At 41.2% G+C, this 15351-nt stretch overlaps 1 protein-coding gene across 11 annotated transcripts in view; it reads right to left on the bottom strand.

Moving 5' to 3' along the window:
• Positions 1 to 12587, bottom strand: part of celsr1a (cadherin EGF LAG seven-pass G-type receptor 1a) — a 365300-nt gene extending 352713 nt beyond the window's left edge. For 5 of the 11 annotated variants that reach the window (XM_078553378.1, XM_078553370.1, XM_078553374.1 and 2 more), the window contains exons 1-2: positions 9112 to 12587; positions 179 to 2707 (exon numbers count right to left, since the gene is read on the bottom strand). In XM_078553378.1, the coding sequence (XP_078409504.1) occupies positions 179 to 2707; positions 9112 to 10144 (3562 nt within the window). In that variant the 5' untranslated portion in view covers positions 10145 to 12587. The remainder of the gene's footprint in view (positions 1 to 178; positions 2708 to 9111) is intronic. The other 6 variants (XM_078553367.1, XM_078553368.1, XM_078553371.1 and 3 more) reach the window with 2 other exon arrangements.
• Between the last annotated feature and the right edge of the window lie 2764 nt (positions 12588 to 15351).

The following is a 15351-nucleotide window of genomic DNA, read 5'->3' as shown; positions in this document are numbered from 1 at the left end:
AGTGCAGCAATAGCTTAAAAGTAACAAAGTAAAGCTACTTCAACATTATACATTAAAAGTTTGTCTATCTCTTCAGAAAAAATGTTTCCATTTTAACCTTAGTTAGCTATTTCCTGTCAAATGCTCCAAGTTTTCACTAGAAATTGAACTATTTAAGGGACGAGTTCTGTTATCTTACCTGTGACCGAGATCTTCAAGTTTGCTTCCAAAGGCCTGTTATTGTCCAAGTCTTGGCTCAGCTTAAGGTGCCCAGTGTTTTGGTCCAAAATCAAAAGATTAAGCTCATTGCCCTCTACAAAGGTGTAAAAAAGACGATCTGATACATCCGGGTCATAGGCTGGAATCTTTCCTATCACACCAGAAGGAAAGCTGTTTGATTTGTTGGTCACATAATTGTTAAAAATGATCTCAAAATTCCTGAGCACTGGAGCATTGTCATTCTTATCCACAAGTCGAACGTGAATTGTGGCTCGATTGACCAGAGGTGCTGAAGTGGCCTGTACCACAATGACGTATTCAGTTTTGGTTTCATAATCCAAATCTGTGAGGGCAATGAGATCTCCAGTAAACATATCCAACTGGAAGACCTCAGGAATGTTTCCTTCCACAATCTGGTACATTATTTGTGCATTTGTTCCCTCATCAGGGTCTGTTGCTGTGATCCTGGCCACTGATGAGCCAACAGGACTGTTTTCTTCGATATAGATATCAAACTCATCCTTTTCAAAAGCAGGAGCATTGTCATTTACATCAAGCACCGTGATCTGGACATTCACAGATGCCTTAAGTGGTGGGTTACCTTTATCTACAGCAAAGACTCTCAAGTTATAAACAGGCACATTTTCTCTATCCAACTTCCTCCCGGTTCGAATAATCCCAGATGAAGGCTCTATGTAGAAATCCCCATCTCCATCGTCACCGCCGTGGAATGTGTAAAACACTCTTCCGTTGAGTCCTGAATCCCGATCAGTGGCTGAAATCTGTAGTACGCTAGTAGACAAAGGAACGTCCTCATATACTGTGCCCTGGTACAAATCTCGCACAAATTGAGGGTTGTTATCATTAGCATCATTAACCAGAATTTCAACATAGGTAGTATCAGATTTCTGTGGGATTCCATTGTCTCTTGCTGTTATTGCCAATGTGTATGATGCCTGATCTTCATAGTCCAGCTCCATCTGTGTGATTATGGTTCCAGTGTCAGGGTTAATTTTAAACTGGGGAAAGTTGTCTTCCATGATATAAGTTATCCTGGCATTCTCCCCTGTATCTTCATCAGAAGCACTGATAACCACCACTGTTGTGCCGATTGGTTGGTCCTCATTGATGCTGACTGTATAATGTGAGCTCTGGAATACTGGTCTGTGTGTGTTAGCATCAGTGACATTGATGTAGACCTGAACTGTGTCCAACCGAGTTCCATCAGATGCAGTAACTGTAAGAACATACTGCCTTTCCTGCTTGTAATCTAAGGGTAAAGCTAAAGTGATTAGCCCACCACCACTTTGGCTGGTTATTGAAAATCGATTTCTTGTGTTGCCACTTGATATCTGATACGTAACCACACTATTAACATCCCTATCAATTGCTGTGACAGTCAACACACTGCTGCCCACAGGTGCATCTTCATTCAATCTTAGATAATAAACCCTCTCAGTAAAGGTAGGATTGTTGTCATTCACATCCAATACAGTGATGCTGATACCAGCTGAGGAAGTCATGGATGGGATTCCATTATCTCTAGCTTCTACACCAAAAGCATAAAATTCAGTCATCTCTCTATCCAATTCCATAGCAACCGTTATCCATCCTGTATTGTTACTAATAACAAGTGGGAAGTCTGGGGGTGTATCAACCAGTCGATATTCCAAACGAGCATTGTCACCGGAGTCAGCATCAATAGCCTGGATGTGAATGATTGAATACCCAATAGCGACATTCTCCAACACAGTGGCCTGAAAAGGTGTGCTTACAAATATTGGGGCATTGTCATTCACATCAATCACTTGTATCATGACCAAACCAGTGCTATTGATCAAAGGCGGCCTTCCGCCATCCTGGGCTTTAATTCGAAGGGTGTATTCCCTGGTTGTCTCATAATCCAATGAGTTGATGATATCAATATTGCCATTTACAGAATCTATGTAGAATTGACCTCTTATGTTTCCACTGACTATGCTGTAGTGAATTACAGCATTGTTCCCTTTATCTCGATCAGTAGCTTTGACTTGCAGGATTTTGGTGTTCACGGGAACATTTTCAGGCACTTGGACAACATACCGCTTCTCACTAAATTGAGGGGAATTGTCATTCTCATCCTCCACGGTTATGTAAACAGTTGCTGTGGCACTTAAAGGACCAGGATCTCTCCCTTGATCATTTGCCTCCACAATTAAGTGGTATTCAGCCACCAATTCCCGGTCTATGACCCCTCTGGTTCTAACAATCCCAGATCTGGTGTCAATCTCAAAGGCAGAGTTATTTCCATTATGGTTGACAATACGATACAGCATGTTAGCATTGGAAGGTGCATCGCTATCAGTAGCTCGAATGGTCAGCACTTCATAGCCCACCTCCATATTTTCCCGAATGACTTCCCTATACTCGGATAGTTCAAAGAGCGGGGCATGGTCATTAGTGTCACTGACAGTCACAGTAAGGATGGCGGTAGCCATTCGACGTGGTGTTCCGTTGTCATATGCAGTAACTTTAAAAAATAAATAAATAAGTTAAAACAATAACGAACATGTTGGCAAAACTGTAAACTCCTCAACTCTGCAGTGAATCATGCTACAATGCATTTCTATAAAACAGCCAAATAAGCAAAGATCAGGAATCAACTGTAGTACCTTTCTAGTCTGAGTGGCTCAGTACCACACCACACACTGCATTTAATCACAGTGACATTGGGAAACTAATCATTATTAAATAAGAAAATCAATACTTCATGTCTTCACAATACATAACCGTTTCATGCCCTAAGCACAAGCTATTGAAAATGTTTTAAGCATTTTCCTTCATCATCTCTCTAGGCAGCAACCTGCTCCCATATCTCTGCCAATGTAGCTTATCGCATTTCTGATGGATAGTGCACCAGAATATCTCTTCCTCCAATTTTCTCCCCTGTAGGCAAACTCTTCATCTCTGCTTACCACAGCTCAGATTAGTTACTGAGTACAAGTGCCAATTTGGCACAGCTAGTAGTGCTGCTGCCTCTGACAAAGAAAATTGTGGGTTTGAATGGAGAATTCAGTACTGAAAGAGTGCAGGATTGCCAGAGATGCATTCTTTCAGGGAAGATGTTAAACCAAGGCATAATCTGTCTGACCAGGGAACAATGGCACTTTTTGAACAAGATCAAGGCAATCTCTAACAGTGCTGGTCAACATTTTCCCCTCAAAAAGAAACCAGAAAAAGCCAAGCATTGCGGTTTGTAATAGTTGACAACGTCCAAACTGGCTGCCACGTATGTCTGCATTTCAAGTTATTGCATTTCAAGGAGTATTCAAATGAAATGCTTTTGGACATTTCTCAGATAGGATAAAAAGCTGCATAAATGCAAACTTTCTTTTATATACATTGGGAAATTCCAGGTATAGATCTGTGGTGTCCTATAATTCTATGACTTGGAGAGATTTAACTCTGTGACCTGTACTATAGCAACACTGTAACATAGCTGTTACTGTAAATATTTATTCCAAATGGTACATGTCTTTATATAGACCAGAATCAAAACCACAGAAAAATGGTTTTCACATTATGAACTGTGAAATTGCTTCCCAATCCCTATTGCCTTCCTACCTCTCTTTCAATCACCAATCATGTCCTTAAAATTTACCTCTTCAGCTATACATTCAGTCAACCTTTCTAGCTATTTTTGTTCAAATTACAATTTTGCCCCGGCTCCCACAACAGTGAAGTGCCCTGAAACACTTTGCAATGTTAAAAGATTTAAGTAACTGAGAACAGCTGCATTATCAAAATATTTACAAATCAAATAAAACCTAATTCATTCTGTGTGAGGTTTTTAAAAAATGTCTAAGGCTTGGCCCAACCCATTCCTGTATGTCAGAGGAATTATTGGCACAAAGTCAGTTTTGGGCTACAGGGCAGCAGCCAAAGTGATATATCAGGACCTGGTAATGATTTTCCTTTTGCAGCAATGGTAACTGCTGTAACTTTGTAGATACCAATCACATATGAGAATGGGCCATACAGAGAAGAATACGTTGTTTCAAAACCACATACAATAGCTGCACGCAAGCACAGATATATGGCTACAGGATTAAATAACTGTAAAGTAAAAACATGTAAAACCACAATATTAAAATATCAATAATGATAAATTTAAATGTTTACCTACTTACCTGTCTGTGGTGAATTAAATGGAGTGAGGGAATGATTGCAAATGTGCCCATCCCTGGAACAACTAGACATACTATGTAGAATGAAATGTGAATCTTAATCATACAAAAAAATAAACAAAGAGCTAGAATTTGGAATGGGTTTTAAAAAGCCCGCAGGGCTGATAAACCAATATTTTGTATTTAATATAATACATCTAGTGTCTAGGATTAGAGGAAGAGGGATACAAAAGCTTGCTCTCCTCAGTTTCATCTCTCCTCTTGAATGGCTCCAAAGTAGCAATGTATCAGAGGCCTGGACCTTGAATATACACCTGTTGGTGCACCTTGTTAGCCAGTGCATGAAAAATATTTAAATGGACCAAAAACAATTGTAATTTGCTGAAATCAACTACTCCACCACTTCTGAGATTCCGCAATCAAGTGATATTGACATATTCTTCAAATAAACTTCAACAAAGAATTGTTAAAAAGATCAATGGCATCTCGACTTGTTCATTGGTTTGCAAAACCACACTAGCTATCACTGTTGCTTTTACAACAATTGGTTTGATCACTGCACAAACATTTGGGGCAAAGTTCCTCCTGTGACAAATCTTAACCCCCAAAAAAAATGTATAAATAAAAGATAATGTAATTACTTAAAATGTTTTTTTATTCAAATTACCAGGAGGATTCACCCTATGACCTTTCTTCCCAAGCGAATACATTCACCTGCATGCTCTTCCTCCCCTTGTATCTCACTGTTGTGGAATCAATACTCTTTACAGTCTGCTACTCAAATTCAGGACCTCAAAATTGGCCTTTTTATTTCCCTACAGTCTTTTTTTGTTCTTGCAATCCTCAGGATTTTAAAACTCAATTTTCTTGCCCTCTACCACTCTCCCTGGATTTGTTTCATCTTCCCTTCTTTGGGCCTTCACTTTTCACGTTGGTTTCTAAATTTTAAAACAACTTCTGCAAAACCAAGTGTCTTTTAAAATTTCTACCCTGGCATTAAAAAATATACTAAAAAGTGGACTAGTGTATCCAAAATAATTCGTGACTGAATTAAAGGGTGGAAATAGTTAGAAGAAGGATAAAAGCTGCATTGTGTAAAACAAATATATTGCAAAGTGTGAGAGGATTTTTGGATTATTTGAAATTTATAAAATTATATATGAAACCACCACCCATTGAGTAATAAATACGTTGTCTGCAATTTCATTTTCCACCCAGTCATAAAAAGTTGTGACATTTCATTTTCTCACACTGTAATAGAATATAGCCAAAATAGCAACTGCTTAAAAAATTGTTACTGCCCATTAATTGCAGTTTGTCTTATTGTGATAATTACACTAGATTCTGAATGCTCCTGCTATCTACTAAACTTCATTCTACTCTGTGATAAACTCACTCATAACTTTGGTTCTAAGTTGCATGTTAAAAATAGGCACAGTTATCTGAAACATTGATTAGGTTCTGCCTTTGCCAATGAATTATTACTTTTGCAATTTTGCCAAGCAAAATGGTTAGCACAGTGCTAATGCACTTGAGACACATGATGCAGGATGGCTTCAGATATTTAAAAGGACAGGCAATACTGTTAAATTTTGATCTCTGTGGTGAAATCAGCTTTGATTATTTTCCCCGGTCCAGGAAACAATCTATTACATTGAGGCATATTTGCTGGTCAATGGGAATCCATACCTATGAGGTTATGTGGTAGGAAGGCCTGTCCTTGATGCGGCTCATTAGAATTAAAGGCAGCAACATGAAAGATTAAATATATTGTTTCTACTGTCATCACCTATTTTTATTTAAATCTGGCAAGTTATTGGCATAAATTAGTAAACTCAACTTCTATTGAAGACTCTGAATTTAACAGATCCTACTGCCGCTGTGGGAAGCAACTTTTTTTATATAAATAGCATAAAAGAATTGACAATCACAAAAAAGTGAACTTTCAGTCATGACAAGTGGAGGACAAATGATAAATGATGCAACCATACGTCTTGTCCTTTGTCCTCTTGAGAACTGCAGCAGTGTTTGGGTACCCAAAAGAAACAAATTCCAAGCCTACATTGTTAGATTTTTTTTTGTCCGTTCATGGAATGTGGGCATCACTGACTAGACCAGCATTTATTGCCTATCCCTAATTGCCCTTGAGAAGGTGGTGGTAAGCTGACTTCTTGAACCGCTGCAGTCCATGTGTTGTAGGAACACCCACAGTGCTGTTAGGAACGGAATCCCAGGGTTTTGACCCACGACATTGAAGGAACAGTGATATAGTTCCAAGTCAGGATGGTGTGTAGTTTGGAGGAGAACTTGCAGGTGATGGTGTTCCCATGCATCTGCTGCCCTTGTCCTTCTAGGTGGTAGAGGTCATGAGTTTGGAAGATGCTGTCACAGGAACATTGGTGAGTTGAAGTGCATCTTGTAGATGGTACACACTGCTGACACTATTGATTGATCAATCAAGCACTGCTCTTTTTGCAAAACTCCAAAACTCCTCATAACTAACATTGACAATGTTGCTGACCCTTCTTATCCCGCCCATGGATGAGCTTTTGCAAATTGAGGCCTGCCCGTTTTGCCCATGCGATAGCCGAGAAATCATATTGACAATTGAGGTGTCAAGGGCCTTAACTGGCCTCTTAATTAATGGCGGACACGGCTCCATCTTCCTGACAAGCCTTTTAAATTTTATTTCTGCAACAGTAACATTTGGATGTATATACAGTTATAGAATGATACAGGAGACCATTTTTCCCATCATGCTTGTGTTGGCCCTTTGAAAGAGGTTTCCAATCAGTTAGCTCTCCCTGTTCCCCCCCACCACCCCCCACCCCCTGTATCTCCTGCTCTTTCCCCAACTGCAAGCAAATATTTCCATTTCAAGTATTTATCCATTTTCCTTTTGAATTTATTCCTGAATCTGCTTCCACCACCCTTTTAGGTACTGTATTCCAGATTAGAACAACCTACTGCATAAAAAGTTTGCACTTGTCACCTCTGGTTCTTTTGCCTTTTTCTTTTGAAATCATTCCCCTTTAATTACTTCTGTTAATGAAAGCAGTTTATCCTTAACCTCTATCAAAACCCTTCAAGATTTTGAACATATCCCTTAACCTTCTCTGTTCTAAGGAGAACAACCCCAGGTTCTCTAGCTAACAGTTTTCTAGATATTAAAATAAAGTGGTGGTCCTTATTTTGAAAGCAGAGAAGTTGGTGTAGTTTTCATCCCTGTCAGTACTTAAAGCTTTGTCATCCCACCATGCTTATAACACTAATGCTGACATCCCTCCAACAGTTAATATTAAGCTTACAATTCTAGTGGTGAGATTGATTTTGTCATTTAGAAGTATTATTTATGTTAAACTCTGTGGGCTGCATAACACAATTTTGGCACAAAATGCCAAGGTGATAAGTGTCACTTCAGTTTTAATCCAATATTGGGCAAAGAAAATCCCCAAACAATTTATATCTTGAAGGATTCATAAGTAAAAACAGCCTAACAGTGCTCACTGCATAGGTTTACGAAAGACATTTGATCACTTCTGCATAATATCAAGGGAGGGAGAAGGTGAGAAGGCTGCTGTCTGTGAAATTGCATCCCAGCATGACTTACTACTTTCAGGGTAGGAAGAAATTGATTAGAGGGGAAAAGACTCACAACCTTGCATTTGAATAATGCTGAAAAAAGAGACATGTCTAAGCTTTTCGTCTTGCACTCATCAGGACACTTGCAAGAATACCAATATAAGGGGGAAAATAACAATTTATACTGTATGTGAAGAGAGTGCTGATTGGTTGACAAGTGGCGTTGCCATGGAGAATGCAACTTTGGTTTTCCCATTATGCCTAAGTTTGTGATGATTTATTATTTGACTAATGCTAACGCACAAAAAACACACTTTTAATCAAAATTCAGTGTGATACCAGCTAATTTAAACTGCAGGTAGCACATCTGCTGCTGAAACCCTCACTCATTCTTTTGTTACCTCCAGGCATGACTATTTAAAATAGTCCTGCCAGCCTCCCATTTTCTACCCTCCATGAACTCATCAGCCAAAACTCAGCTGTCCATACCTAACTTGGACCAAGTCACAATCATCCATCGCCCCTGTGCTCACTGACCTAGCAATGACTCCTAGTTAAACAACAACTTAAATTTAAGACGCACATTCTTGTTTTGAAATCTCCCCAGGGCTTCAGTCCTCCTGATCTCAATAATCTCCTCAGGCCTTACAACTCAGAAATATCTGTACTCCTCTAATTCTGGCCTCTTGAGCATCGCCAATTTAAATTGCTCCATCACCGGTGGCAATGCATTCAGCTGCCAAAGCCCTTCACCCTAGAATTCCTCTGCAAAGCACTCCACCTCTTTTTCCTCCTTTAATACCCTCCTCAAAACCTTTTAAATCAAGCTTTCAGTTATCTGTCGTAACATTTCCTATGTGGCCCAATGTCAATTTCTGTTTGATGTGAAGCACCTTGGGGCATTCTGCTTCATTAAAAGGTGCTTTATAAATACAAGTTGCTGTTGATGTATTTATAGTTGGTGCATTGACTAATTTGAGGAAACCTCACCACATGAATTTCTTCAAGATGTAGATTGTTTGGAATAATAAACTCTTTAAACCAAGATGGGTGATTATCACTCTGCAGATCTAAAAAAAACTGTATGAAGAACATAGGTTTGAACTTTTAGTACTTAAGTTTTTTTTTACATCATACACACAGAGAAAGAAATTTGGGAGCTCACTTTTAAACACGTGGGTGTCCTTGGTCTCCCGGTCGAGTTGCTGTGTGGTGGTAACTGCTCCAGTGTCAGGATCGATGTGGAAATAGTCACTGGACCTGCTGTCAAACAGCGATTCCATGGTGTACTCCAGCCGCCCGGCCTCCCCTTCATCCAGGTCATGGGCGCTCAGGACGATGACCCGGGTGCCCGCCGGCTCGTTCTCGGGCACAGACACCTGGTAGCTGGGCAGCTGGAACTGGGGGCTGCGGTTGGCGCTTCTCTTCCTCCGGAGACCCCCAGCACCTGCCCTGACCCCCTGCCGCCCGCTGCCGCCACCTCCACCTCCGACCCCGGCAACTCTCACCCGAATCAGGAGGGGTTCCAGCTGCCGGGAGGCCGGGCTCCGGGTGCAGACCAGGTCGGCGACGGGGACGGGGCCGGCTCCCCTCCCCACGCAGTAGTCGCCTGTCGAGAGGATCCCGCCAGAATGGAGCAGCAGGAGGCGGCTGGTGTTGACACTTGTGCAGAGTGTCGTCCGCGGCCGCAGCGCCGCGGGGACAAAATCCCACACGTTGAGCAGCAGCTGCCCGCCCGCCAGGCAGGAGCTCGGACCCCCCGGGCCGACCAACACGTCGATGGAGAGGTGGGGGTCCGGCGGCTGGGGGCCGCTTTTCCTCTTGTATTTAATGTAACAGTCCTGGCCGTGCACGTAGACAGCGAGCCGGGCTCGCACGCGGATGAAATCCGGTGGCCTCGCCGCCTGGTAGCGGAGGGAGAGGGGGAGCGGGTTGGCGGGCAGCAGCGAGCAGTCCAGCGGCCCCCTCGGCCTCAGCTCCCCGGTGCGGGCGCCCAGCTCCAGGCACCTCCGCAGCGGCTCGGGAGTCAGCAGCTCGTCCACCCGGTACAGCCAACCCGCCGCCCCCAGGGACAAGTTGGCCAGCGGCGGCGGCTCCCCGGAGCCCGGGTCCTTCCTCTGGGATAGGTGCAGCCTGAAGGAGCCCGACATGGGGATGTGCAGGAGGAGAGTGAAGAGGATCGGACAGCGGAGAGACATGGTTTCGGGGCGGCTTCTTAAAAGAAACAATCTTTCACTGGTCAAATCTCCAGCAACTTTTCATCCTCAAAGCTGGTGCCCTCAGCTCACTCGCTCACTCACCCAGTCTCGCTGGAGCTTGGCATGTTGAGTTTGAACCCCCACACACTCACTCCCTCAATGTCCCTCCCTCTCTTACTTTTACCTTTACTTTTTCCTCCCTCCTTTTTACTACTTTTTTTGCCCCTTTTTCTCTGCCCCCCCCTAATTTTTCTCCCCCTTTCCACTTTACTTCCCCTTACTTTCTCGCCTTCCTACTTTTATTTCCCTCACTCTTCCCCCCCCAACTCCACCTTTCTACTTTTTCCTTCCCCCCCCCACCCACACACCCCAATTTGTGTATTTTTTTTTAAAACGTTTTAATTTGAACCCAATTTCATTTCAAGATGGCTCCGCCACCCCGGCTCTCATTAGCATTAAACCTGCTCCCGTTTCCCAAACTTTCAGCCACACAACAACAACAACTGAGGCTCTCCGGCAGGACCTGCGAGTGACTGGGAGCCCAGGGAGAGCGGCAGGGGCTGCCAGCGGCTCCCATCTCAGCACATCAGGCGTCTTCCTCCTCCTCAACTCCCACACCCATTCCCTCTGGCTCCTGATTCACCTCCTCCTCCTCCTCTCTTTCCTCGGATCCTGATCTCTCTCTCTCTCTCACACCTTATTCCCCCTTCCTTCCTTCCTTCCTTCCTTCCTTGCCCGGTATCTGGCCGATCACCCACGGCGGTGTCTCCGATGCAACAAGGTGCCTTATCTTTTTTTTTTTGCCTCTCAGGTGGGTTTGTAAGTCTCTTTGCAGGATCTGTCTCCGGACCCGTCTGATCTGATCTGATCTGGAGGGGTTTAAGATGCAAAATTTACAATCAGCAAAACTCAAAGAGTTGTAGCGGGATCCATACGCCCGGCTCCAATAACTCCACCGCCACCAAATGGATTAAAAAGACAACACAGTCGCCATGTGACCCACTTCGCCGACTCTTGGGGAATTCTTAACCAACAAGTGGGTTTGGTACAGTTAAATTTTTTTTAAAAGTGTCAAAGGACAAGAAGAAAAAAAAATTATAGATTCATCCGTTTGTAGTACTTAAAAGGGGGGGGGGGGGGAATGCAGGTTGTTGCCATGGCGACTCGAGTTTAAACAGGGATCCCAGGGGACGCGCGATTTGGGCGTTTCATTCAGAAACAAAAGCGAAAAACGCACTGAGGGGAAAAAAAACTGCGTGTAACCTGAAGCCATAGCGGCATGGAGCGAGAAATCATTTGTTAGTAAACCAACTCAGGCAGAAATTACAAGCCGTCCAGCGTTAATTCTAGAGGAGAACATTCTCACTTACGTTCCTAATTTTTAAATCTACTTGGGTTTTTTTTTGCAAAATTTCGGTTATAACCTGATCACAATAATCATATTAATCTTTTATGGGAAAGTTTGCTTTTAATCAGAATGTGATGTGCAACTTTGTTTCTGCCTCGCCTTTTGTAAATACCTGTTACAATTTCAAGGTGACATATCTGTCGTTTTCACTAACATAAATTTAGCTGGTTTATTTTGATTCGGGCTAAAATATATTTATATTTTGCGATACGTTTCTATTTATGAAAATTACTAAGTTTTAACTTGGTTACTAAATCTTTTGACAAGATTCACAAAGAAGATATTCAAATAATCATTCGAACTGAAGTGCCTAACATGATGTAAATGTCTCCACGTTTTAGAATCATTAACAATTATTTGAATCTCCGACACAAATAATTAAAATAACTCATAAATGGCGGGAAGCTGGAGTGGTCTCTTTTCAAGACACAGTTATTCATGTTCCATTGGTCCTTACACCACACAATCCAAACGCTACTACAAATCAGAAGCTCAAGGCTACCCGCGTTTCTCTTCCTCTGAGAATCCACGAAATGAGAAGCAGCTCCTCGTAAATTATTAATATAAAGGGGCGGGGGAGGGGGTGAAAGAACAGATGATAGACGCCAGGTAATCTGGTCCTTGAAGTATTTCTGCAGTACCACTCCCTTTTTTTCCGTTTCTTTCAAGTAGGAAAGGTTTTCTGACTTACAATCTGGGTAAATGGTCACTAAACAGTTCTATTAAAATGCTGTTTCTAGCTAAGATTTAGTTTAATTTTCCCAATCTACCTTTTGTTGCTGTACAGAGGTCTGAACTCCATAGATTGACCCAATGAGTTTTTTAAAAAAGGTTTTTTAATGCACCTCTTTTCAACTAAAATATCCTATCCTTTGTCATCCATATACCCTCTATACCACCCATCGTCACTATTTTCTGTTCCGTATGTTGTATACAATTTCTGAATTGCATTGATACCAAAAACAAGGCATCATTTAATGAAATTAAATCACAACTGAAATTACAAAGTGGTTAGTTACAATATCATTCTGGGGCTACTTTTCTTTTCTGATCCGATATTTTGTTATATGTCCTCACACAACACTCAGAACTCTCAGCAAACTTTGAAGTGCTACATATCCTGTGTAGGTCTGGAGTCCTGTTAAGAAAGTAGCAAATAGACGCTGTGTGTGGAATAATTGTAGTCCATTATCTGAACGGATCGCCCCACCTTTGTTAAATAAAATACCTCAGCATATCACTTACTTTAAATTTGAGGCTTCGTGCACAAGAATCGTCCATTATTAAAGTTCTATACAGTTTACCAAATGACGTCGTTTCGCACATCAGTAACAAAATGAATATTGTGCCTATTAATTCGAATGATTATATTTGATACTGAAATGTTTTAGAATAATGCCATACTTTGTTCCTGTTTTTTCCCCAAGTATTTATTTTAGATCTCTGGTGTGTTGAACTCTTTGCTGGAGAAGCCGGTTCTTAAGTAAACTGTATAATAACTGTATAGTTGTGGTATTCAAACATGCAATGTCAACATTCAGTAAAAGGTTAAGAAGAAATGAGCGGCGTACAGATTTAAATGAAGACCACACAGCTGTTTCAAACTCAGTTTTATCTCAACGTCATTACTGTTCTTTTAAATCAGAAGTAATTAATTTTTAATTTCTACTGAGTAAAATTTTATATTTAATTTTTGACATTGTTATTTTAGTCAATTGTTGTTACATTGCTTTTGCTTTTCCAACAAGCCCCTTGCAGTCTATAAAACAAATTGAACAATTTTATTTCGTTGCGGTTATACTCCTCAGATAAGTGTCACCATGTCACCAAGCAAATGATGGTGCATTTTATTTCATACTTCCGATAAAATATAATCACAGTTGTTGCACTATAAAATATAATCACAGTTGTTGCACTATCAAGCATCGCGTGACCAGAGGGTGGCTGACTTCGCTTTGTATGGCTTTTCGGTAATTCCGGTTGATTTGGTAATTATGAAAGAGCTATATAACAGAGATTATATAAAATAATTTTCTCTTAACAGTGTAAATTGAAATGAAAGTGTATATGGAGCCACTGTATGGGCAGTCAGAGAATAACATCACAAGTTGAACAGACAGTAAAAAAAAACTACTTGCTTCTCTATCGGGTCTTTCACGACCTCAAGAGTTCACAAAGTGCTTTGCAACCAATGAAGCACTTCTAAAGTGTAGTCACTGTTGTACCGTAGGAATATAGTGAAACAATTATTTATTTCATGATAATGTTTCTTGAATAAATATTTTAAGAAGAACAAAAGTAGGTCATTCAGCCCCTGAAGCCAGTTCCACCATTCAGTTAGATCATGACTGTCCATTGACTCCATTTATTTAGCTCTGTTCTAGATCATTCCATACCCTTACACAACAGAAATCTAATTAACACATAACAATAAACATAACCACAAACCAGTATCTTCTATGGAGAGTTCAGGCAATAATTATAAACATTTACTAACGCACTTAAATCCCAAAATGCAATTATTGTCTTTGAATCAGCCCTAAGTAAATTTTTAAATTTACATTACCCATATATAGGTTAGAAGTTACTGCCATACAAAAGGATTACGCTACTCTATTGCTAATGTGTCGCTATGTGTAACTTATTGGCACCCTGTTAAGGCCACAAGTTGTAATTGGCATGCTTTCCTGAGCCAACTGGTGCATAAATATTCTTGGACAGATTCCCAGGTCAATTTGAAGTCAGACTGGCTTTTTGTTTTGTAAGTGTGACTTCTGAAAACATTTTTATTCATTTGTGAGATGTGGGTGGTGCAGGCAAAGCCAGCATTTATTGCCCACCCCGACTGCCCTCAAGAAGGCATTAGTGAGCCACCTTCTTGAACGCTGCAGTCCAAGTGGTGAAAGTATTCCCATTGTGCTGATGGGGAGGGAGGCAAGTCCAAGATTTTGGTCCTGTGCTCTTGAAGAATGGTGATATATTTCCAAGTCAGGATGATGTGTAACTTGGAGGGTAACTTGCATGTGGTGCTGTTCCCGTGTCTCTGCTGCCTTTGTCCTTCTAGATGGTAGAGGTTATGGGTTTGGAAAGTGCTGTGGAAGAAGCCTTGGCAAGTTGCTGCAGTGCCTCTTGTGGTGGTACACGCTGTAGCCACGGTGCACTGGTGATGGAAGGAGTGAATGTTTAAGGTGGGGGTGAGGTGCCAATTGCGCAGGCTGCTTTGTTCTGGATGGTGTCGAACTTTTGAGTGTTGATGGGACTCCAGACTTGAAAATAGAGAGTTTATAGAAGGCTTTTGAAGGCAATTGCTATTGGTGGCAAAGTTTCTGTACTTCAGTAATGATTTTTTTCTCTTTCACTTTATTACTTGGTTTGAAGTGTAACACAGAAATTTGCATTGTAACAGTGTGACAGCTGATTAAAACTGACCTGCCAATGACTTTCTCTTGCTCTATTTATTTTCATTTTATTCCTCCTTCCAACAAATTGACAAACTTGATGGCTTGTCTAACCTCTCATGTTATCATGACCCTCAGATATACAGTTTCAAAGCTTAGTGTTTGTAAGTCCAATCTGTACACACATGCATTTAGGCAGCTCATAATTAGTGCACTAAAACAAATTAAGATTCAAGAACTGGCTAATTGTCGAGCTGGGGGGCTCTGATCAGATGGGGCAACTTTCCTAATTGTTAAAATAGTATTTTACTAATAAAATAAATGCAATTGAAAGAAAATTACAGCCACAGTTATGGACGGAGCAGGGCTGAAAAATTAGTTTTAAAAGTAACAATTCAATA

This window comes from Cetorhinus maximus, chromosome 12 (genome assembly GCF_964194155.1).
Source record: "Cetorhinus maximus chromosome 12, sCetMax3.hap1.1, whole genome shotgun sequence".
Classification (NCBI taxonomy): Eukaryota; Metazoa; Chordata; class Chondrichthyes; order Lamniformes; family Cetorhinidae; genus Cetorhinus; species Cetorhinus maximus.
The sequence above is the reverse complement of the archived record's forward strand: the minus strand, read 5'-3'. Positions and strand labels throughout refer to the sequence as shown.